This window comes from Eulemur rufifrons, chromosome 7 (genome assembly GCF_041146395.1).
Source record: "Eulemur rufifrons isolate Redbay chromosome 7, OSU_ERuf_1, whole genome shotgun sequence".
Classification (NCBI taxonomy): domain Eukaryota; kingdom Metazoa; phylum Chordata; class Mammalia; order Primates; family Lemuridae; genus Eulemur; species Eulemur rufifrons.
The window spans coordinates 201,043,588-201,066,722 of NC_090989.1; the positions used below are offsets into that span (position 1 = coordinate 201,043,588).

General features: G+C 38.1%; 1 protein-coding gene across 9 annotated transcripts in view; it reads right to left on the minus strand.

The window, feature by feature from the left end:
• The window catches only part of IARS1 (isoleucyl-tRNA synthetase 1), a 75,012-nt gene that overhangs the window by 40,933 nt on the left and 10,944 nt on the right, over positions 1-23,135 (minus strand). For all 9 annotated transcript variants that reach the window (XM_069476269.1, XM_069476275.1, XM_069476272.1 and 6 more), the window contains 11 exons: positions 22,082-22,199; positions 17,812-17,959; positions 14,733-14,820; positions 14,431-14,491; positions 10,809-10,904; positions 7,241-7,363; positions 6,619-6,710; positions 5,859-5,957; positions 3,422-3,548; positions 1,578-1,651; positions 1,023-1,217 (listed from right to left, as the gene is read on the minus strand). In XM_069476269.1, the coding sequence (XP_069332370.1) occupies positions 1,023-1,217; positions 1,578-1,651; positions 3,422-3,548; positions 5,859-5,957; positions 6,619-6,710; positions 7,241-7,363; positions 10,809-10,904; positions 14,431-14,491; positions 14,733-14,820; positions 17,812-17,959; positions 22,082-22,199 (1,221 nt within the window). The remainder of the gene's footprint in view (positions 1-1,022; positions 1,218-1,577; positions 1,652-3,421; positions 3,549-5,858; positions 5,958-6,618; positions 6,711-7,240; positions 7,364-10,808; positions 10,905-14,430; positions 14,492-14,732; positions 14,821-17,811; positions 17,960-22,081; positions 22,200-23,135) is intronic.

Consider the following 23,135-nt stretch of genomic DNA (forward strand, 5'->3'; position numbering starts at 1 on the left):
TATACTCCCAGAACATCAAGAAACATGAACTGAGGAGGAGATCAGACCCCATGCCCATCCAGACATCTCTTCCAATTCCAAAGGAGGATTGGGAGGACGGACCCCTGGTGCCCAGGAGGGGCAGCCCAGGCCTAAGGGAAGGAGAAGGGGGTAGCGAAGACAAAGGACCTATCTGAGGATTGTTAACAGCTGCCAGACTTCACCACTTCTCAGAGGGACAAGCTTACTGGTAAATCATCTGGCCCTCCCTAAAAACAGGAATTTGTTGTTCCTGGTGGCTATGCCTATAGATAAATGGGTTGAAATCTGAAAATGGCACATTCTAGAATGTTAAGCCTTTGATTCAAGAACTAAAACAAGTTGTAAAACCATAAAATGACACCAATTCCTTAAACACACGCCTGCAGAAACATTACTAATGAATGTATAATTAGAACACAGCTAGCAAAACCTATCCATGGAAAGAAGGTAACTCACCTTTTTTCAATTAAGAGAATAGCATACTGCTTATTATAAGGTACCAGATAAAACCAATGCCAAAATCCTCCCCCCCATATATATGCATATTTTTAAAAGTCTGGATATTTTTAGAATCTTAACTTACAAGGCTAGCTTCAACACCTGAGCACAGTTTCAACTATTCCCCAAATTTCCAGGACCCAATGTATTGCCATATATGTAAGTAAACACTCATTAACTATCTGAGCTTGTTTATTTCAAATTATTTACTAAGAAACCATATTGTTTCATGTCACTTAAAATTTCCAATATAACATATAGATATACTCCAAAATATCAGTGAAATAATTCAAATTATAAGACGACAGCCCTATTGTAGTAAGAGGTGTCTATGCAAAAGGCACTTTAATATCCATGCTTGGTGGTAAGGGGCAGAGGGCAGGAAAGGAGCCTGTCTGGTTTACCACAATCTCCCTAACACCCAGCAGATAAATGGTTGGCACTAAGTCAAATACTCATTAAATAAAATGAAAGCAATAAAACACTTGAACGCAGGGGCATACCATCCTCTGGTTTGGTCAATCCCTTCGGCAATGAAGTCTGCAGGAAAAGCATCCTCAAACTCCCTCTTGTTTTCAAATGGATAATGAACTTGAGCATAGGGCATGCTGCCACTCTCGAACCAACAGTCAAATACTTCAGAGACACGGCGCAATGATCCCTTCCCACAGCGTGAAGGAATGGTCAGGTGGTCAATGCTAACAAACAGAAAAGTAGCCATTTCTATTAATCATAAACACCAAAGAACTTGCAGTTTAACTACCAATAGGAAACACAAAGCCTTGACAAGGTATTATATGCATTTGCAAACAGAAATATCAACAGCTCTCAAAGCCTTTCAGAGAGCACCATGAGCCCTCAATCTGAAAGGTTTATGCACCAAGGCCACTTGACATTTCATTCAAGGACAGTGGCCACATTACCTCAACATGACATTAGCCATCAACAAAGTAATTCAGCGAACTAGTGATTTCTACATGCTCTGTAATCTGCTGTACAAACCACGTCTTAACAGGAGGATGAAAGGACTCAAGTGAATTAAACATTCGGAAACTGACCTTTCTCTGTGGAGATCTGCTATCTTTGCTCCAGACAGTTCTTCAAGTTCTGCCACTGACCCAATGCATACTACCTGTTAAAAACAAAGTTAAACAACAGAAGTGCCTTAGAGGCAAAGAGATCACACTGAGTTAATTTATGCAGCCTCATGTTTAGCTTTAGAAACCTCTGATTTTCTTTAAAAGCTCAGTACACACCAATATGTGTTGAAAGATAATTACCACCAATGTGGCTTACCTCTCATGAAAGACATAGGTCAATCTCTGAAAAGGCAAGTGCTGACAGTGATTGCTCCCTTGTTACCCATCCCAATATTAGGGGGAGTCCCTACGTGGAGACATGTGAACAGTTATAGCCACCACATCAACAGGTGTTTCTGGAGGGTCCACTACATGCAAATCTCTGCCAAAATAACGAGCATAAGTGAAAAACCTTAGACTACTGCTCTATGGTATCATAGTTTCTTCTTGATACCTAAATCTGGCTCTATAATCTAGAATCTTCCCAAGACAAAGCTAGAACTAAATCATAGTTATATGTCATTTAATGACTGGGATACTTCTGAGAAATTCCTTGTTAGGCGATTTTGGCATGCAAACATCATACAGTGTACTTACACAAACCTAGATGGGAAAGCCTACTACACACCTAGGTTATATGATATTGCCTACTGCTCCGAGGCTACAAACCTGTACAATATGTTACTGTACTGAATACTATAGGCAACTGTAACACAATAATAAATATTTGTGCATTTAAACATAGAAAATGGACAGGAAAAATAAGGTATTTTAATCTTACGGGCCACTGTTGTATATGCAGCCTGTCACTGACTAAAAGATTGTTATGCGGCATATGACTGTATTGTGCTTGGACCAGATCAAAATAATGAGACTAAATCACAGGATGTTAAAATTATAGGGGCACTCAGAATGGTGGGATCATCTGATAAGAGCTGCACCAGCAGCAGCTGCTATGGGTCCTACTCAGGGGGCTTGTGCTACTTAGTGAACACCCATAGCCTCTTTCTCTGCCCTTCCTGTTCAGTACTGAAAAGCGTTCTGATTTAGCTACTTCACTGTTACCTTTCAGGTCCTTACAGGAGAGTCCCCAAAGTCCCCGGGGTGCTGCTGATCATCACTGCTACATTGATCTCAGTATTAGACAGAAGGCCCATCATGGAGATATATCTGTATAGCAAGTCATGTTGTCAAGAGGTTCTATGGATGATGTGACTTTAAGCAAAATGATGTACAGTAGGTCCTCAAATAATGTTTCATTATTAAGTTGATGAGGAAAAAAAATTGGTTTCATTAAAGATTGTTTTGCTTAAAGTTGCACTTTCTAAGAACCAACCTCTTGACGATATTAAGAGAGGGCACACTGTATACCTATACATCTATATATCCACACACACTATCACTCATTTGATTTTAGAAGTTAAAGGCCTACAGTGCTTTGGGAAAATTTTTTTTAAGTTTTCATTTTTATTATCTACAATGTCAGTTTAATCTTAAGTTAATGCTATAACTTAATGCAGGGGGAAAAAGAGATCAGAACAACACAAGAAAAAAAATTTAACATGTGTATTTCCCTGAGAAAAAGACAAACTGTATTTTTCAATTTTATACAAAGGGAAAAATTTTTAATTGTATTTAATTAAAGTAAAAAGAAATAAAAAACCCAAAAAACAGATTCTTATTTTATGTCATGATTCTACAAAGAAATAATGAGGAAAAAACAGATACAATAAGAAAGAGGCAAAGAAAAAAGAAACCATATTCTTATGGCATGAACAGTGCTTTAGCAAAAATCAACACAAGGAAATACTGCCCTGCCTCACCTCCTCAAAGTCATCGCTGACCCACAGTGGGATAGGGGTGCCCCAGTATCTGTTTCTGGAAATTGCCCAGTCACGTGCATCTTTAAGCCAATTTCCAAATCGCTTTTCTCGTACAAACTCTGGGACCCTGCAATAAACAGATCACACAGTCATGTAAGAATATTAGTAAGTCAAAATGGTAAATTATATCCACATACGCCCTTGTATCATGCTTTACGGACCAAACACTCTGGAAACATTGAGTTCACTGCTAGGAGAAGGTCTTTTGAATAGACAGCACGAGCACAAGCCACAGTCTGAGCTACCGTTAATGACCTATATGTAATAGAAAACCCCACAGCACACAGGCCTCCTCTATGTCCTCCTCTCCAACTGGAATACCATCACAGACCTCTAACCAGTGACCCTGACTCTAGCCAGCCTCATCCCACTCAATTCTGGTCTTCACGACATCCACGTGACAGCAGTTTTACTGAAACTCATTAGCATAGGCCCTTATCACTCCAGGTGATTGGCAGCTACTCTGCAGCCCTAGTCTTCTCTTTGGTCATCCCTAGCCTTGCACTTTAGGCTTCAGCAATGAGGCAAGTTCTCTAGAATTCTCACCTAACTGCCTATGTCTGTGCCCTCCTTCTGCCGTGCGACCCTTCTTCTGTCCTGTGACCCTCCTCCCCTCTGTGCCCCTCTTCCGTTCCTCATCCCTTGAGGTTCACCTTTGCAGAAATCCTTCCCAAGCACAAGGATGAGTCAAGGGCACCCCTAGGCTTTCAAACATCCTTCTCTTCTCTCGTGCACTCCAGTTACCATCCTGTATTACAAGTATCAGTTTACATGTCTGCATACCCTCAAGGCTGTATTACTAATATTCTATACCTAGTATCTTATTCTTTAAGCTCATTAGGAGAACTAATGAGCTTACTAGTTATAAAAATGGAAAAAACTGTCTTTTGAGAAATCAGGATCGCTCTGCTAGGAAATATTAGAAAGCTACAATTTACAACCGTTTCCTTTACTGCCCTGACATTCTCCCCATTCTCCCAAACCCAAATGCAGTTTTTTAGTCTAGTTGGACCCTTGTGGGAATTAAGAGTGGCGATGACCTTCTAAAACTCTCAGTGAAAAACATTCTTCTGAAATACATAGATTTAAGCCTTGTTTCATTTTGTACCCAGAAGTTAAAACAACACCTCTTGGGCTACATCACCTGTGGGTCACCATATCAGCTGGGGAGAGTAAATGCCTCTGTGCTTAGGATTTATTCATAAAGCCAAGCACAGGAGACATCATCTATTCCAGTGCCAACAGTAGTAAACATAAATGGCTTTTCCAGGTACATCTGAAAGTAATGTTTATTCTGAAAATGACTATTATTTAAGGCTAATAACCTTAGAGTACAGCAATATTTTTTCAAAGTCATTACATCCTGAAAATCAAATAAATGGCAGTTTTTCATTTCTTTGGGTTTTAAAAAAGAAAAATGCTCCCATATATACTTTATCATAAGAAGAATGGTACTTCTATTGTATACTTTTATCTATCTATCTATCTAATCTATCTATTTATTTATTAAGACAGGGTCTTACTCTATTGCCTAGGCCATCTATCTATCTATCAATCAATTATCTATTTATTGAGACAGGGTCTCACTCTGTTGCCCAGGCTAGAGTGCAGTGGTGTCATCATAGCTCACTGCAACTTCCAACTCCTGGGCTCAAATGATCCTCCTGCCTCAGCCTCCCTACTAGTTGGGACTATAGGCACGCACCACCACATTTGGCTGATTTTTAAAATTTTTTATAGATACAGGGTCTTGCTATGTTACGTGTTACCCAGGTTGGTCTCAAACTCCTGGCCTCACGTGATCCTCCTACATTGGCCTCCTAAAGCGTTGAGATTATAGGCTTGAGCCACAGAGCCCAGCCTATCATGTAATATTTAAATTATTTTGTGTTTTTTTTTTTTTTTTTGAGACAGAGTCTCACTTTGTTGCCCAGGCTAGAGTGAGTGCCGTGGCGTCAGCTTAGCTCACAGCAACCTCAAACTCCTGGACTTAAGCGATCCTACTGCCTCAGCCTCCCGAGTAGCTGGGACTACAGGCATGCGCCACCATGCCCGGCTAATTTTTTCTATATAGATTTTTAGTTGTCCATATAATGTCTTTCTATTTTTAGTAGAGACGGGGTCTCGCTCAGGCTGGTCTCGAACTCCTGACCTTGAGCAATCCACCCGCCTCGGCCTCCCAGAGTGCTAGGATTACAGGCGTGAGCCACCGCGCCTGGCCTATTTTGTGTTCTTTAACACACAAAAAATAAAAGACAGCTATTACAATATGCAATAAAAGATGGCTATTAAACTTATTATAATTTGGGAGAATGTAAACCATACTTACTAACTACATGACAAAAGGCATTATGAAGAAACACATCTTACTGCTCACCAGTAGCACAGGTCATTGTTCCTTAGTAGCTTGTCCACCATGTGCTCCACTCGCACAAACCAGCTGGGTACTGCTTTGTAAATGAGGGGAGTGTCTGACCTAGCGAAGCAGAAACACAGACGTCTCTGATCAGGCTGAGACATGCAAGTACCGGAGTAAGACTGACTTACAGTCCCTTATTGACAGCACCACCACCTACTCGGCCTTCTACTAATATCCATTTTTATTATAGATACAAAGGTCTGAGTCTTCAAAATCAGTCATCTCCCTCCACGATACCAAGAAAGGCAAAAGCTAATAAAAGAACAAGACTAGAAAGAAAAACATAGCCCTGCTGGTTACAACTGTCTAAGAAATGATGCCAACTTCTGCACAGAAGAGGAAATGGGGAAAGTGGATAGGATGCCACTGAACATTCCATTTTCACCCATATCTTTACAGGATGATCTTGTATTAAAACTTGATGTCACATGAAATTTCTCAACAAATTCTATTAGATTTTAGAGGTGTTTCTCATCCTAAAAAAATGTAGGTACAACACAAAACAGACTCGTACATGTCTATTTTGCTTACCCAAATCCTTAGGAAAGAGACAACATTACGTGTTCATAAAACTTTCCTAAAAATGAAATGAGGCAATTTCCAAACACTGTGAAGGATACAAATGAGATGAAAGCCACAAATATAATGGAATGGGCACACACAGTAAATATATCCATAAAATGGAAGCTCTACTACAACAGTCTGTTTTCCTTCTTACCTCCAGCAGAAAGGGTAGCTGTGAGTGAAGGTGTTGGCAACAAGAAGTCGCCCTTGTTCCTTTAAGGTCCGGATGATATTTTTGTCGGCATCCTGGTAAAAAATTAAAATTTAGCTATTAGAACATGCTATAATATTTAGTAATAATATAACTGTATTACTAAAATTTGGTATTTTGTTATGAATAAAAGGCACAAATAAAAAATATATTATTTTAAAATATTCTATCCATTTTTTAGAAACTGTATAACTTTAAATACTTTTCAAGTACATTCCATAACATTTAAGGCAGTGCAGTTTTTAATTAGAAATGATTACCCTAAGGTCAAGAAGTTACTTAATGAGGCATAAATTGGAGCTCAGTTTTCTGATTCCTACCCCTAAAACTACAGTATGCTTCCTCCAAATATACTAGATCCTCTGAATGTAGCTGATAATATCTATCTTTGCTGATTTTATATGCTGAAACAAAATAAAAACAACTTCTAGAAGAATTACACTATAATTATAAATGATGGAGATTAATTAGAAGTTGCAAGAATTTCCTTACTAGAAAAAAAAGAAAAACTGATGAAAGAAGTACAATGAGACCGATACCCTTCCACATCATACGGGTTACAAACCTTCACATACTGTCCTGCAAAATGTGTCACTTCTGCTGTGAAACAGCCTGAAGCATCCACGGGGCAAACAGGGAGTGAGTCTTTCTGGATAATGTTGAAATCCATACAGACCCGATAGTCATCCTGGGAAAAGGCAAATGGGGAGAATCGGAGAGTAGAATAAAACAATCTAAGTATAGGTGTGGGAAGGAGGAAAGCATGAGCTGGTAGATTTAAGAGAGAATTTTTCAATATTGACATGTACATGCAATCAACTTTATCTTCTTTTTTTTTTTTTGAGACAGAGTCTTGCTTTGTTGCCGGGGCTAGAGTGAGTACCGTGGCGTCAGCCTAGCTCACAGCAACCTCAAACTCCTGGGCTCAAGCGATCCTCCTGCCTCAGCCTCCCTAGTAGCTGGGAATACAAGCACGCGCCACCATGCCCGGCCAATTTTTCTATATATATTTTTAGTTGTCCATATAATTTCTTTCTATTTTTAGTAGAGACGGGGGTCTAGCTCTTGCTCAGGCTGGTCTCGAACTCCTGACCTCGAGCAATCCACCTGCCTCCACCTGCCTCGGCCTCCCAGAGTGCTAGGATTACAGGCGTGAGCCACCGCGCCTGGCCCAACTTTATCTTCTTAACTGAAGATGACTCAAGGACCATTCACAGAATCAGAACCTCACAGTTGGACAGGAATTATATCAGTCTTCCTAAACATGATGTCACAGACCCCCACATATAGCACAGTATCCACTAAGTAAGAAGATAGATGACACACATGAATGTTTTACAACTAAATCAAATTTGATTTGTAACAGCATAGAAGCACATCTGAAAAACTAAAGCACACACAAGTTTAAGACATGACCTATTGTATCATGCTTGACATACACATGGATTTGCATCCTGTAAAGGGAACACCCCAAAGGATGGCAACATTGATCTAAATCCAAAGTATTCACTTTTCAAATAAGTAAACTGGGCTTCAGGTGGCATAGTTTATCTCGGTTACAACCAAGATGCTTCAGAAATATATTTTGAAGAGTGTTAAAAATTAGAGATAACACGTACAAAGCTCTCTGTCAGACAGTACTCTGAGCACTTTACAAAAGCTCATTTAAATCGCACAATAGTCATGCAAGCAAGGCAGACAGGTATACTAGGTTTTCACCCCTCACACAAACTAGCAATCATCCTCATTTTACAGAGGAAAAAAACGAGGCACGAAGAACTAATCCAGCTGTGAAGTGGTAATGCTAGGATTCAAAACCAAACAGCCTGGCTCCAGGGTCTACAGTCTTCACTACTTGTGCTATGTTGCCTAAATCTAAAATTAAAGCGACTGCCTTAGGGTAGTGAAACCACACTGTGTTGACTCCAAAACAAACGGATAGCTGACATGCTTCCACCTGGACCTGTGTTCACCTCTTGCTGTGCTGAGGCTGCCTTGTGTAGTATGATGTGGGAAGACAAGAAAAGCCCCAAAACACAGCAACTCGAAATGGTCAATGTGGAGCAAACAGCGCTATTGACAGCATAAGCTAAGAGCTTTCCTGAATGGAGCCAGAACAAGTGATGTTCAACATGATGACACACACACCACTGCATAGATTCTGCAGAGATCACACACCACATCACTTGGGTATGACAAGAGTAGAGGCCTCTCGGAAAATGGGGTTAAAGGCTGTACTTTAAAGAACTGATTTTCTATAACATTAACATGCGTATCATTCAGGACAGATATATGAAGTATAAATAGAATTAATGACAAATACCCACACTTAAAAAGGAAAATCTAAACTATAATTCAAAACCAAAAAGTTATCTTTTTATTATTTACTATCAGTGGAGTAACCATACCAGCTGACCATAAAATTGTTACGAACAAATGATATTTGACTAGTTCCTAAAACTTGTTAAGTAGTATTATCAAGAATGCTTCTATCAAAATTGAATACAGAACACCTATTAGGTGATATTAAGAAACTGTTGATTTTATTGGGTATAAATATTAATTATGGCATGGTGGCTATACTGAAAATAAAAGTCATTATCAGTCAGTGATGTAGCTGGAATTATTTAGAGATGAAAGACATAATGTTCAGGATTTGCTTCAAAATCCTCCATCCAAAATGAAAAAGGTATGGAGAATAGAATGAGAAAACATGAGAAATAAAACAGGATTCCCAAAATGTTCATAATTAATGCACCTGGATGATGTACACATAAGAATTTAATATTTTATTCAGGGTATGTTTGAAGATGTCCATAATAAAAATCCCAGAGATTAAGCATGAAAGCAAAATCACAAATGGAGACAGACTAGCTTCACCAGCTCTTGGAACAAAGTCACAAAACTATCAAGACCAGAGGAGGTTGTAGGTGACCCGTGGGCACAACCCTAGCAGCAATAATCCTAAGGGACTATCACTCTATCAGCCACTATGCTAAATACTCTGTACATGATTTCATTTAACCCTCAGAGTTATCCTGACAGGGAGATACTCCCACACTATGCTACCGAGAAGGAAAAGGAAGTCCGGAAAGGCTAAGCAACTTGCCCACGAACTGCCTGTTAGTGGCAAGGCCAAGATTTAAGGCAAGAGCTGGTTTACTCTAAAGCACATGCCTTTAATCCCTATGTTATTCTGTTCTTATTCATATACAAATAACATTAAAATGAATGTATTTTTATAAAAATTATTCTGGGCAAAATATAAAATTAACTACAAAGTACAGTTCTGAGGGGAGAGGTCAGATTCTCTCTTCTGCTTGTGTAGTATTTAGTCAAGAACACAGCAGAGGTGATGGAAACAGACTGTATTTTGATGGCTGAGGTGCCTGCATGTCTTTAGGTGCTTGTCAAAACCCACAGAAATGCACACCAAAGAGAGAGAAGTTTACTGTATGTAAATCATCAATGAATGAATGAATGAAGACACAGCAGGCACCTTGGCCTTTTAGAAAGATTAAATGCCTAGGAGTGGCCCTGGATTTGACCCACCATTTTCAGAAATCAGCTCAGGATGAAAGGCAATTGCAGGTGCAAATTTTTTAAGCCATCTAGGGGGCAGTGAGGCAGAAAAGAGGCTGACCAAGGCCAGGCGCGGTGGCTCAGCTCACGCCTGTAATGCTAGCACTCTGGGAGGCCGAGGCAGGCGGATTCTTTGAGCTCAGGAGTTTGAGACCAGCCTGAGCAAAAGCGAGAACCCCGGTCTCTACTACAAAAAAAAAAAAAAAAGAAAAAGAAAGAAAGAAAGAAATTAGCTGGACAACTAAAAATATATAGAAAAAATTGGCTGGGCATGGTGGCACATACCTGTAGTCCCAGCTACTCAGGAGGCTGAGGCAGTAGGATTGCTTGAGCCCAGGAGTTTGAGGTTGCTGTGAGCTAGGCTGATGCCACAGCATTCTAGCCTGGGCAACAGAGTGAGACTCTGTCTCAAAAAAAAAAAAAGAAAAGAAGCTGACCCGATGGTCCAAATGAGAGCAAGCAACATGATGGGACACACAACTCAGTATCCCATGAAAAGTGGCAGCTGACATTTACTTCTCAAATACATGTGCAAGATTTATGCTACTTACAGCACCGAAGTAAGGGGCTTGGTGTACAACGCCTGTGCCTTCCTCTTCCCTCACATAGTTGTCAACAAGCACAGTGAAAGCACCATTCTCTTTACACTAGAAAAGAAAGGTTGCCAGACTTTAGGGATGAAACACAAAGTTAACTGTATGACAAGTTTTTGGTAAGAGCCTGAAAAAACTTTCAACATGTAAAACATATTTTCAGAAATAGAAAAGACAGAATAATTCAGGATAGGAAGAAACATGCTAATTCAAAAGTCTTTTCTATGAATCATAGCTCACCACTCACAAATGAAACAATTATCTGAAGACTTGCAGATAAAAATTTCTAATTTCCTGGGTCACAAAACTGGGTATTTTCATTAGTTCTCCCAACCCCCACCTTTGCCCGAGCATGTAGTTTAGCATACAGTCTCAGAAAATGTTCTTTCTAAATTAATTTACTTCCCAGTACATTTTCAAGGACTGCATATACTTTACTGCTTCTTTTCCTTTCAACCCAGCTCAAGTTATTCTGTCATAAAAGGCAAATCTTGAAAGGAAGAGGTGTAGCAGCCAAGAATTATAGGTTATTTATAGGTATTCCATCACTATAAAACTTAGGGGAAATGTGTTCAGCACATTTCAACAGCAATAGCATCAGATTAATACATACAATGCTAACAGATCTACTCTTTTATCTTCATCTCTTCATATTTCTTTTTCATATACCCTTGCTTCTGCCAAACTGGACCTTTGCTGTTCTACCTCTCAGTGTTGGTAAAAATTTCTTCCCAAATGACTTTCACATTTAATTCCTATAATCCTGTGAAAAAGGTATCAGTATTCCCATGTCTTAAAAATATTATGGCTGGCCAGGCATGGTGGCTCATGCCTGTAATCCTAGCATTTTGGAAGGCTAAGGTGGGAAGACTGCTTGAGGCCAGAGGTTCAAGACCAGCCTGGGCAACACAGCAAGACCTTGTCTCTAAAAACCAAAACCAAAACCAAAACAAAACATAGAAACAAACAAAAATTAGTCAGGCACAGTGGTGTGTGCTGTAGTCCTAGCTACTTGGGAGGCTAAGGTATAGGAGGATCACTTGAGTCTGGGAGTTTGAGGTTGCAGTGAGCTATGATGATGCCACTACACTCAAGCCTGGGCAACAGAGCAAGACCCTGTCTTAAAAAAAAAAAAAAAATTATCGCTGTTATTTGCATTTCACAGATAAGCAAACTCAGAATAAAGATTACATGGCTTCTCCAAATTACGTAACTAACAGTGATGAAACCAGGACCTGAAACAAGGTTATTTTCAACTACATCAAAGCACTCAGCTTCTTTGGAACTTTAAATTTGAAAAATAACCATAAATTTTTATTGCTGTAACCCAAATCAATTTGAATCATTTCAGAAGGTGTAGTATGATACGTGCTAAAAGATGTGTCTTCAATAGTTTAAACATGGAGGTAGAATATGTGGGTCCTGACTGGGCACGGTAGTTCACACCTATAATCCTAGCACTCTGGGAGGCTGAGGCAGGAGGTTTGCTTGAGCTCAGGAGTTTGAGAAGAGCCTGAGCAAGAACAAGACCCCATCTCTACCAAAAATACAAAAAATTAGCTGGGTATGGTGGCACGCACCTGTAGTCCCAGCTACTCAGAAGTCTGGGGTGGGAGGATCACTTGAGCCCAGGAGTTTGAGGTTGCTGTGAGCTAGGCTGATGACATGGCACTTTAGCCTGGGCAACACAGTGAGACTCTGTCTCAAAAAAAAAAAAAAGAATATGTGGGTCCTCAGGATCACATGTATACACAGTGAACCCAAAAGTATCTTACTGGCTCTAAGGGCAGACAAGAAAAGCCCTCATTGTATCTTGTCTCTCAAGAGCCACTTGGGGCCTATGCAGGCCATGGCTGGGCTGCCTCCACCTAGGTTAGCAGATACCACCAAGATCTGCAATTTTGCCCTATAGGCATCCAGTGTCACAGCTTTCCTTGATATTTCAGATGAACATCAGATGATTTTGTCCTGAGTCAAAGGATGTATAGTACCTGTCTAAAGTCACTGAAGGTCTCAGGTATTCTAGGAAGGTTATTCAATGGGTAGGTGGTATTCAACTTAATTCTGTATATACTGGGTGCATATTCCAGACAGACCTCTGACTTAATCGAAAGCTCCTGTCTAATGTGTCCATGTGGATTGTTTGAGAGGGTTTAGCTTTCTTTAGCTTCTGAATAGAATCTGTGATTCAGAAAGGTAAAGAGTCACTGATCCAGTGGAAGAGTTTTTAGATAATAAAAAAATAAATAAATAAATAAATAAAACATACAATAAAGCATAAAATATGTTAAGGTATATAAGAGAAGATTGCAGTATGACCTTTTTTCCAAGAGAGAAAACAAAGAGGCATTTTCAGAAAACTCTTCTTTCAGATGACATCTGAATTCAGACTTGAAGAGTGCGTTGCACTCAGCAGATACAACATGAAAACACGGTGAGGAGACTTTTAAAATGGTAGGAAAGCATAATGGAATAGGAGGGAATGTAGGAAAGGAAAGAACCATTTTGGCTGAGCAGAAGATGTGTCTAAAGCAACATGAAGGGATGTGGTTGGGAAGCAGGTTTGCTGCATACAAGCTGGGGCACATCCTGAACAATGGCAAACTAAAGCCTTCCAGGGGAGGGATGGAAAGAGGGGAAAGCATATGTAAATCCACTGGGCAGCAACTTGGAAAGAGAAAGAAGTCCATTAAGTAGGCAACAAAAAATGTGGGAAAACAAGGTGCACAAATATGAAGAGACAGACACAATGATGAACAGACATATAGTGGACTGAACCTAAACCTCAGAGGTCACCTACATCAAACAAACTCTTCCTGCACTGAATAGGAATACAGGGGTCAGCAAATGTCTTATCTTGGGTTGTGATGTGATATACGTCAGCTGATTTTAATTTTCACATTACATTTAAAGCCAGGTCTGAAGGTGATGGTCATTTTCTTATTCCAAGACCTTTAAGTAAGTACCAGGAGGAATTCCTGCTTGACCTTGTTCTTTTGGTAGTGGAGGATGAGGGGTGGGGTTTGCAACTATAGCTATGGATTCTCCCTTGCCAAAATTAAAACCACATAAAACAGCTTTATGACTCCTAACAACACTACGGTGCTAAATGTATGAGCTCTATCGTAGTGCCTAGATTTAAAACACCCACCTCATTAACCTCCTTGAAATGAATTGTATTTATTCATACCCACAACGTTTTATTCTGATCGCTATCCTGAATATGTAAAAAACAAACAAACAAACAAACAAAAAACACCCCAAATACCCTGGGTTGATATGCAGACTGCATGCAATAAAAATACACACAATCAAATGTAACTTGATTCCTCATATAATTTGAGAAAACTAAGAAAAATCTACAGCTGTGCTAAAAAGAAAAATTCCAAATTTTAATTGTTAAAACAAGAAGGTAACACAAACGAATTAATTTTGTTAATACTAAAGCAGACTTTTGGATGCAGGCACACTCACTCGAACAATATAACAGTAAGACAATGGAATTCCACTCATCACTTCACTCCAGCTATCAGATAAACAGATGGTGGTGAGCCCCTGTAGTAAGCAGGCATAAGCTTACCTCCACAAAGTAGTTAAACAGGGGCCTATATTTCTTGCCTTTAAGATAGGCACCAGGAAATCTAGAAAAGGAGAAAGTCACAATGAGATTAAAATTAAAGAACTGAGACTGCAGCCACATCAAGCCATATGCCCCCTCCCTCTAATCTGCTGGTTCCTTAGTCATTAAAACTGAAATGTTTCACCTAAACATACTCAGTACGAGTACTTAAAACTAAATTTGAATAATACAGATTTTGGATAATAAAGCTTCTCTCTTTTTAAAAATAAAGACACATATACATCAATTATCTGAATATTCACCTTTCAAGGATCTCATAGTCACTCTCCAGCTTATAGAGGGCTGATAATCTGGCTTCCATTAAAATGAGTAATTTTTCTCTGGCAAAATCTATGAGAGTGAGAGAAAAAGTGAACTGCAGTTATATTCAGAGTTTGCTGACTCTAAAGACACATATCAGGCATATTTTCTTCCTGAGAAGCACCTGTACCATGTGCATCCAGTGTGCCCAGTACTCACAGAGGAATATTGCAAAGAACACTATGGAACATTGCTTCCCTGATACAAAAATGACAAAAACATCAGTTAGGAAGCCAGAATTTATTATCTATCACACCTATATCCTTTTTAAGTAAATTCATCTTTGTTTTCTCCTTCTAAAAGTAATGTATGTGAACATTTAAAAATCATAAAATTAACAAACCAAGTAGCTCACAATGTAAAAGTCACCTGTAATCTTACCCCTTCTCATACATTCTTATTTTGGTGTCTATTCATCCAGATATCATTCTATGTACATACTAACAAACATATATGTAAATGTGTGAGTTTTTTTTAAAACAATTATGAAGTAATAGTCTATACAGTTTTGCAACTTGTTTTTACTTAATATATTGTGAGTATCTTTCTATATACTCGCATATATAGATCCTTCTCATTCTTTTAAATAGCTACATAGGACTCCATTTTATGGAGGCACCACTAGTTATTTCAAACAAATCGACTATTAGACATTTAAATTGCTTTCAAATTTTCACTACTATGAATATTGGTATAATCAATGTTTTTGTATGTATCTATGTACCCTTATTGGAAGTGCTTCTGAAGGATACTATCCTAGGAATAGAAAAGCTGGAGCAAATGTATGAACATTTAAAATTTCATACTGCCGAGTGTGTGGTGACTCATGCATGTAATCCCAGCATTTTTGGAGGCCGAGAAGGGAGGACCGCTTTAGCCTGGGCAACATAGTGAGGTACTGTCTCTATAAAAAGGAAGAAAAATTAGCCACATATGATGGGGTATGCCTATAGTCCCAGCAACTTGGATGCTAAGGCAGAAGGATTGCCTTGAGTGTAGGAATTTGAGGCTGTAGTGAGGTATGATTGCACCACTGCACTCCAGCCCAGGCGAGATACCATCTCTAAAAAGTAAAATAAAATAAAATTCGATACTGACAAAACCTAGGGCAACTTAAAACTCCTACCTGTAAGGTATGATATACTCAAGGATTTACTAGAACCTATGTCATACATTCAGTTTACTATAAATAAAATGAGAATCTATGAATCATTGCAAAAGCCTTTGTAATTCATTGACAAACTGCTACAAATAAGGCTGCCACTCCCCAGCTCCGACCTCACAAGAACTTTGTTAGAAGTGGAGTCCACATTTTCTGATAGAACTCAGCTACAATGTGTGCCAAGCACAAGGCTGTCAGGCTCATTACAGAATGTCCAATGACCCAACTGTGACACAAGGAAATTGTGCAGATGGGATTGCACTTGCCCCAGAGAAGCAGCTGCAGACACCTCAGCCAGGCTCATGTGTGGATGACCGCTCTTTCCAGCAGGTCAACTCTTGTTCCTACCTGCTTCCAAGGGAAACGAATAAAGAACTCCCTCTCTCTCTTTTTTTCTGACCTCCAATATTCTCCCATTCCTTTTTCAATATTCTTCCCTTGCCAATATAAGTTATTGTGAAACAAGTTAATTGTTATGATATAACTATTAAAAAAAATCATTGTAGGCTGGGCGCGGTGGCTCACGCCTGTAATCCTAGCACTCTGGGAGGCCGAGGTGGGCGGATCGTTTGAGCTCAGGAGTTCGAGACCAGCCTGAGCAAGAGCGAGACCCCACCTCTACTAAAAATAGAAAGAAATTATATGGACAGCTAAAAATATATATAGAAAAAATTAGCCGGGCATGGTGGTGCATGCCTGTAGTCCCAGCTACTCGGGAGGCTGAGACAGGAGGATCGCTTGAGCTCAGGAGTTTGAGGTTGCTGTGAGCTAGGCTGACGCCACGGCACTCACTCTAGCCTGGGTAACAGAGTGAGACTCTGTCTCAAAAAAAAAAAAAAAAAAAAAAAAATCATTGTAACCATTCCTAAGTGGCATTAAATACCTTCACAATGTTGTGTAATCAATAAAACTATCAATACTTAAAACTTTTTCCTCTACCCAAACTGAATCTCTGTACTCATTAAACAATAACTTCCCTTTCCCTCCCAGCCCCTGGCAACCACCATTCCACTACTATTTTTCTTTCTGAATTTGACTTCCAGGTACCTCATCTGAGTGGAACCATACGGTATCTGCCCTTCTGTGACTGGTTTATTTCACTTAGGTATATTAGTTCACAAAGTATCAATCTTCTTTTTTTCATATAAATATCTAAGGAAAGGTCCTAGTTGAAACTATTCCTCTACCAAGGAATATTTGAAAGGCACAAAGCTTTCAAGTTCTGGTACCAATTCCTAATAACTATGTGATGCCACATCTCCAAATCTTAGATTTTTCATATGGAATAGGAGAATGATGTGTACAACCCGTATTACAAATCAGAAATTATAACAAAGTTTTACTTTCTATGTTTTACATCTCTGTACTATTTAAATTTTTGTGTGTTACCTTTCTTTCTCTCTCTCTTTTTTTTTTTTTTTTGAGACAGAGTCCTGCTCTGTTGTCCCAGGTACAGCACAGAGGTGTCATCATAGCTCACTGCAACATCAAACTCCTGGGCTCAAGGGATCCTCCTGTCGAAGCCTCCTGAGTAGCTGGGACTACAGGCACATGCCACCACACCTGGCTACTTTTTTCTATTTTTGGTATAGTATGGGTCTCCCTCTCAGGCTGGTCACAAAATCCACAAAATCAAGCGATCCTCCCACCTCGGCCTCCCAGAGTGCTAGGATTACAGAAGCGAACCACCAAGACCAGCCTGTGTGTTGTTTTTCAATCAGAAATGATAAAACCTTTTAGCTATCATTTTTCAGATTCTTTTCCAAGAATTCTTTTTAATTCTTGCAAGCCTTTATAGTTTCCTCAAAGATAAAATTATCTTATCCATATTAACCATAAGTAACCACGCTCACACTTACCTTTAATCTTCACATATTGCATATCTGGATTAACACAGAGGGCAAGGTTACTAGGTAGAGTCCAGGGAGTGGTTGTCCAAGCAACTAAAGATATACTTTCATCTTCCTCCAAAGGAAAAGTTACAAATACTGAAGGATCTTGAACATCCTGAAATAAATTGAGGTAAAGTACTGTTTTACAAATCCATAATAACAGACAAGAAAAAAAACACTGACCCTAAAGAAGAATAAAATAAATAAATTTTCAGGATAAACTGAGCTCTTAAGAACATTCGCCACAGTTATAAAAAGAAAATACAAAGAAATTCCAAGTAAAAATTTTTAAATTTTTAAGAAATGTTTTAATATTACCTTAGTTACAAATATAAAACATTTTAAGACATCTGCTAACTTTTTAAAGTAATGTATCAAGAGAAATATGTAATGGTGGTTTTACTATTATAAATTACTTTATCATAAGTCTATGAAGAGTAAGGTCAACAAAAAATCAAAAAGATCCTACCGAAACACCATATACTTGAAATTATAATAAACTAATATCAATTCAGCTCATTAAATAAAAGATTTGTTCCAACTCTATGGCAATGTTTCAACATGAAAATATCAAAAATTTTAAATAGCAGTAAAGTATAAAAGACCAATCCCCAACACAAACCACCTGCACTCTAAATAAATTGTCATGAGAAAAAGAAGTTTTTACTCACATGTAGAACATGAGACAAAGATGAAATGAGGGACACTACAAATGTACTGGCCTGTACCTCTTTAAATATTAATACGTCAGTATCATGAAATATAGAGAGACTGTTTAAGATTGAAGAAGGCTGGAGAAATAGCAACAGAATGAAGCACACTATCTAAGATTTTCTTCATAAAAGATATTATTGGGACAATTAGAACCTGAATAAGATCTATAGATTAGCTAATATGGTATTGATGTTAATCTTCTAATTTCAACTATTTAAAAGAATGTTATTGATTTTTAGGAAATATGTAGTTTTTAGAGCTGAAATTTCTGTAACTTACCCTTCAAAGGGTAATAAACCCCACCCCCATAAAAAAGAGAGAAGGGTAAGCACATGTAGTAAAAGGTTAACATTTAGGGAATCTAGTTGAAGGATATACAGAATTCATCTTCACTTTTCTGTAGGTCTGAAATTATGTAAGAATTAAAAATTAAATTTTTTAAATAAAAAGTTTTAAAAAACCCTCAGTTACAATCAATACACAAAATATTAACACATCAAAATGGGTAAAATGAAAAAAGCAAATGTCAATGTGAGCAAGAATGCAGAAGAATCAGAACTGTTCAGTTATAAATACATAGAATCACTTTGGAAAACTGCTTGCCAGTACTCCTTAGAACAGGGGTCAGCAAACCACGGCCCATGGGACAATTCTGGTTCATTGCTTGTTTTCATACAGCAGGTGAGCTAAGAATGGTTTTGACAGAGCTGAATGTGTGTAACAGAGACCATCTAGCCCAGTGGTCCCCAACATTTTTGGCACTAGGGACCAATTTCATGGAAGACAATTTTTCCACGGATGGGTGATGGGTATGGAGCTCCTCAGCCCAGTCCCCTCCAAGGCCCAGGGATTAGGGACCACAGATCTAGTCCTAGAAGACTAAAATATTTACATCACAGAAAAAGTTTATCAACTCCAATACTATCAGGTTATCAAGTATGGAATGTCTGATTACCTTAAGTACCAAGTTCGACAGTTGATATGGCTGACATTTCACTTTTACATTTCTTTCTTTCTTTGTTTTTTTTTGGTGAAGATACGTCCACATTCTCTCAAATGCACATTTTGGCTTGTGACTATCTTTCACTTTTTTTTTAAAGGCAACTTTTGTGAAACCATGGATAAGTAAAAAATTCGTGTTATGAATATCAATCAAGTGTTTGGGAAGGACGTGGCTAATGAACACACAGTACGTCGATGGTTTGAGAAGTTCCATTTTGGTGATTTTACTCCTCAAAATGAGCCATGAGGGTGACCTGACATCAAGGTGGATAATGAATGATGAGCTGAAAGGTATAGTGGGAGAGGAGACATCTCAGCCTACTAGTGAATTAACACCAAGGTTTGACATAACTATTCCAACAATATTGGACCATTGGAAACATATGGGCAAGGTAAGGAAGCTGGACAGATGGGTACTGCATGAATTAAATGAATGTCAGAAGAGAAATCGTCTTGAAGTTTGCCTTTCTTTGCTTTCACGACATAATATAGGCAAACCACTTCTACACCGTCTTGTTACATGCAATGAGAAATGGATTCTTTCTGACAATTGCAAGCATTCTGCACAATGGTTGGATAAAGATGAAGTGCCGAAACAGTCCAAAACTGAGTATTCATCAAAAAATGCTAATGGTTTCTGTTTGGTGGTCCAGTGCTGGTGTTATCCACTACAGCTTCATGAAACCTGGCCAATCGATAACAGTGGATGTCTACTGCAACCAATCAGAGGAAATGATGAGGATGCTTGCAATTAAGCAGCTGAGACTGGTCAATAGAGACAGGTCAATGCTCTTTTAAGACAATGCTTGACCACATGTCACACAAAAAATGCTGCTAAAACTATGGAAGCTGGACTTGGAAACATTCTGTCATCTACCGTATTCACCAGACCTTGCATCATCAAATGACTACCACTTTTTCCAGGCTTTGGACCACTTCTTGCATGGAAAAATATTCCCTTCTCAACAAACTGTGGAAAATGACTTTTGCGACTTCACCACTTGCTCTCTAGGCTTCTTCACTACTGGCATAAACAAGGTACTATTAAGATGGTAAAACTGTGCCGATAGCTTAGGCACATACTTTGATTAATTCTTGTACTGCTTCTTGTTTGAGATACAACAAACATCACTTTTGATTCAAAATCATACATTTCATATTTAATGACCTAATAAAAGGGCTCAAGGGAAATAGATAGGCACTTTTTTTTTTTTTTTTTTGCCCTCTGCATGTGTGGACAAAGTGACAAGGTGCCATCTTGGAAGCAGAGAGCAGCCTTCCTTAGACACTGAATCTGCCAATGCCTTGAACTTGGACTTCTAAGCTTCCAGAACTGTGAGAAATAAATTTCTATTGTTTATAAATTATTCAGTCTCAGGGATTTTGTTATAGCAGCACAAATGGACTAAGACAAGACCTAAAAGATAAGTATCACTATGTGTGAGCCTTTGGTAGATCTTGATCGAACAAACTAAAAACTTATCCCAAGGGAAGTGATGCAACAATTAGACATGTGAATAATGATAATATTCAGGAATTAAACAGAGAATATTAAGGATATTAAAGGTGATTGAAAAAGTATTTTTAAAAAGTAAGCAAATATAGCAATATATTAAGATTTGACAAAGCTAGGCCTAGGTACCCAGGTGTTCATTATTTTCTACACTTTTATGTTAAGATATTTTATTAAAAACATACACACAACATGAACAATTACAGAGGAGTATTTAGGAGACAACAGGAATTGTCATAACCACCTCACAAGGATTTGCAAAGATCAAATGGGATATGTGAAAGATTAAAAAGTACTTTTGAAAATGTGAGTTTTACTAACAAAATCCCACACCTGTGCCTTGACACAAGAATTCCAAACAAGTGAACATCCTTTAAAAACAGTTACATAAACTCTTAAAAATGAAAACATCTCCTGAATATACACATGAGAACATACACGTCATGCTTCAGAAGACTCACTACTATTTATTACATGTCTAGATAATAAAGCAGTGTACTTTGTAAAGATCAGATATGTCTAAACATTTCTGTCATAGCAACAATGACAAGTGATTTTATTTCACTAGAGATCATAATACCATTCACCATCCCAATTTAAATTTTCTTCCAAATACCTTTAACAAATAATGTTATAAGGTCCCAGATAAGGCATAAAATCACCCAAACCAGTAACCCTGAAGAAATGATGACTGCAGGGAAGTACGTTGGAGATGGACTTAACCAAAGAGAGAGACACAAAAATACGGTCAAAACAAGCAAATCCTATCACATTAAGACACTTCATAAATCCAACATGAAAAAAAAAAACCCTCATTTTAAATCTGTTAATATTACCAATCTCTGTACTGAGGCTCTCATAAGCACTCAGTAGGCAGTGGTCAGACTGACTGATGCCCCAGGTTAACATTCTACACTGGAACTACTTGGGAATATTTACTGTGATTCCAATCATTTAACTTCCATGTATATAACTCAATGCTAAATGATGTCTCAGCATTTAACATACCTTATAATTCTGGTGTGATTCGAAGTTGGAAAGTGGAGTGTTACAGGCAGTGGAGAAGGGCATGACCTTCACACCTCTATAAACAAGGCCTTTATCATAGAGTTGTTTGAAGACCCACCTAGCAAGAGATGGGGTTTTATAATTACATAACCAAAATTCTATTTTCCAAAGTATAAACATTTATGCCATTTTTTGTTTAAAGTTTCTATCTCCCAAAGAAGTGAAAAAACAATGTCTCTCACATAAAAGCTAGCTGGTAAATTACAATAGGTCAATATGATAAGACATTATGCAGACATTTAAAGTGTTAATATCTATTGACATGGAAAGATGACCAAGACATGCTGACTAAGAAAAGGAACTGACAGACCATATTATACAGTCAGGTACCAATGATGTATAGATGTACGTATTAGTATACACATTTACATTTTTTAGAGATGTTGAAAAAATAGATTTTTACCAACATATTAATTACGCTTGAGATTTCAAAGCTTTTTCTTGAAATGGTTTTCTGGTGTATTGTTTAAATTTCATTATAATGTGCAGTTTTACAAAAGCAATTTAAAAAGTACAAACTACTGGGATTAGGATCAGTTATCTCTCCCAAAGTTAGTCAAAAACTTTTGCTGAACACTTAAACATTGCATTAAGTATACAAAGACACTGTGTAAACATCAATCATAACAGTCACAAGTTCTCCTGTAATAACTACTCACCCTTCTCAAATAGATAAATAACAGAGTGCATTGGTGGGAACTCTTACTTAATTCTGTCTTTATTTAATTCATCTTTATATTCTAATTCCTATGTTTCTGGCATAATAAATGAAATAAACTCTTTCCCACTTGTTAAAATGACGTTTTTATGAAAAAATGTACTTTTTTAATGTTATTCCTATGGCGTTAGAGAAAGCTAAAAAAATGATATTTTAAAACAAATTCCCAAGTTTAAACTTAATCTTAATTTATATCCTTTGATACAAGGACATTCAAAGCAGACTAGAGGAAGAGTACAATAGATTTGATATAATAAGACCCAGGTTAAGCCTCAG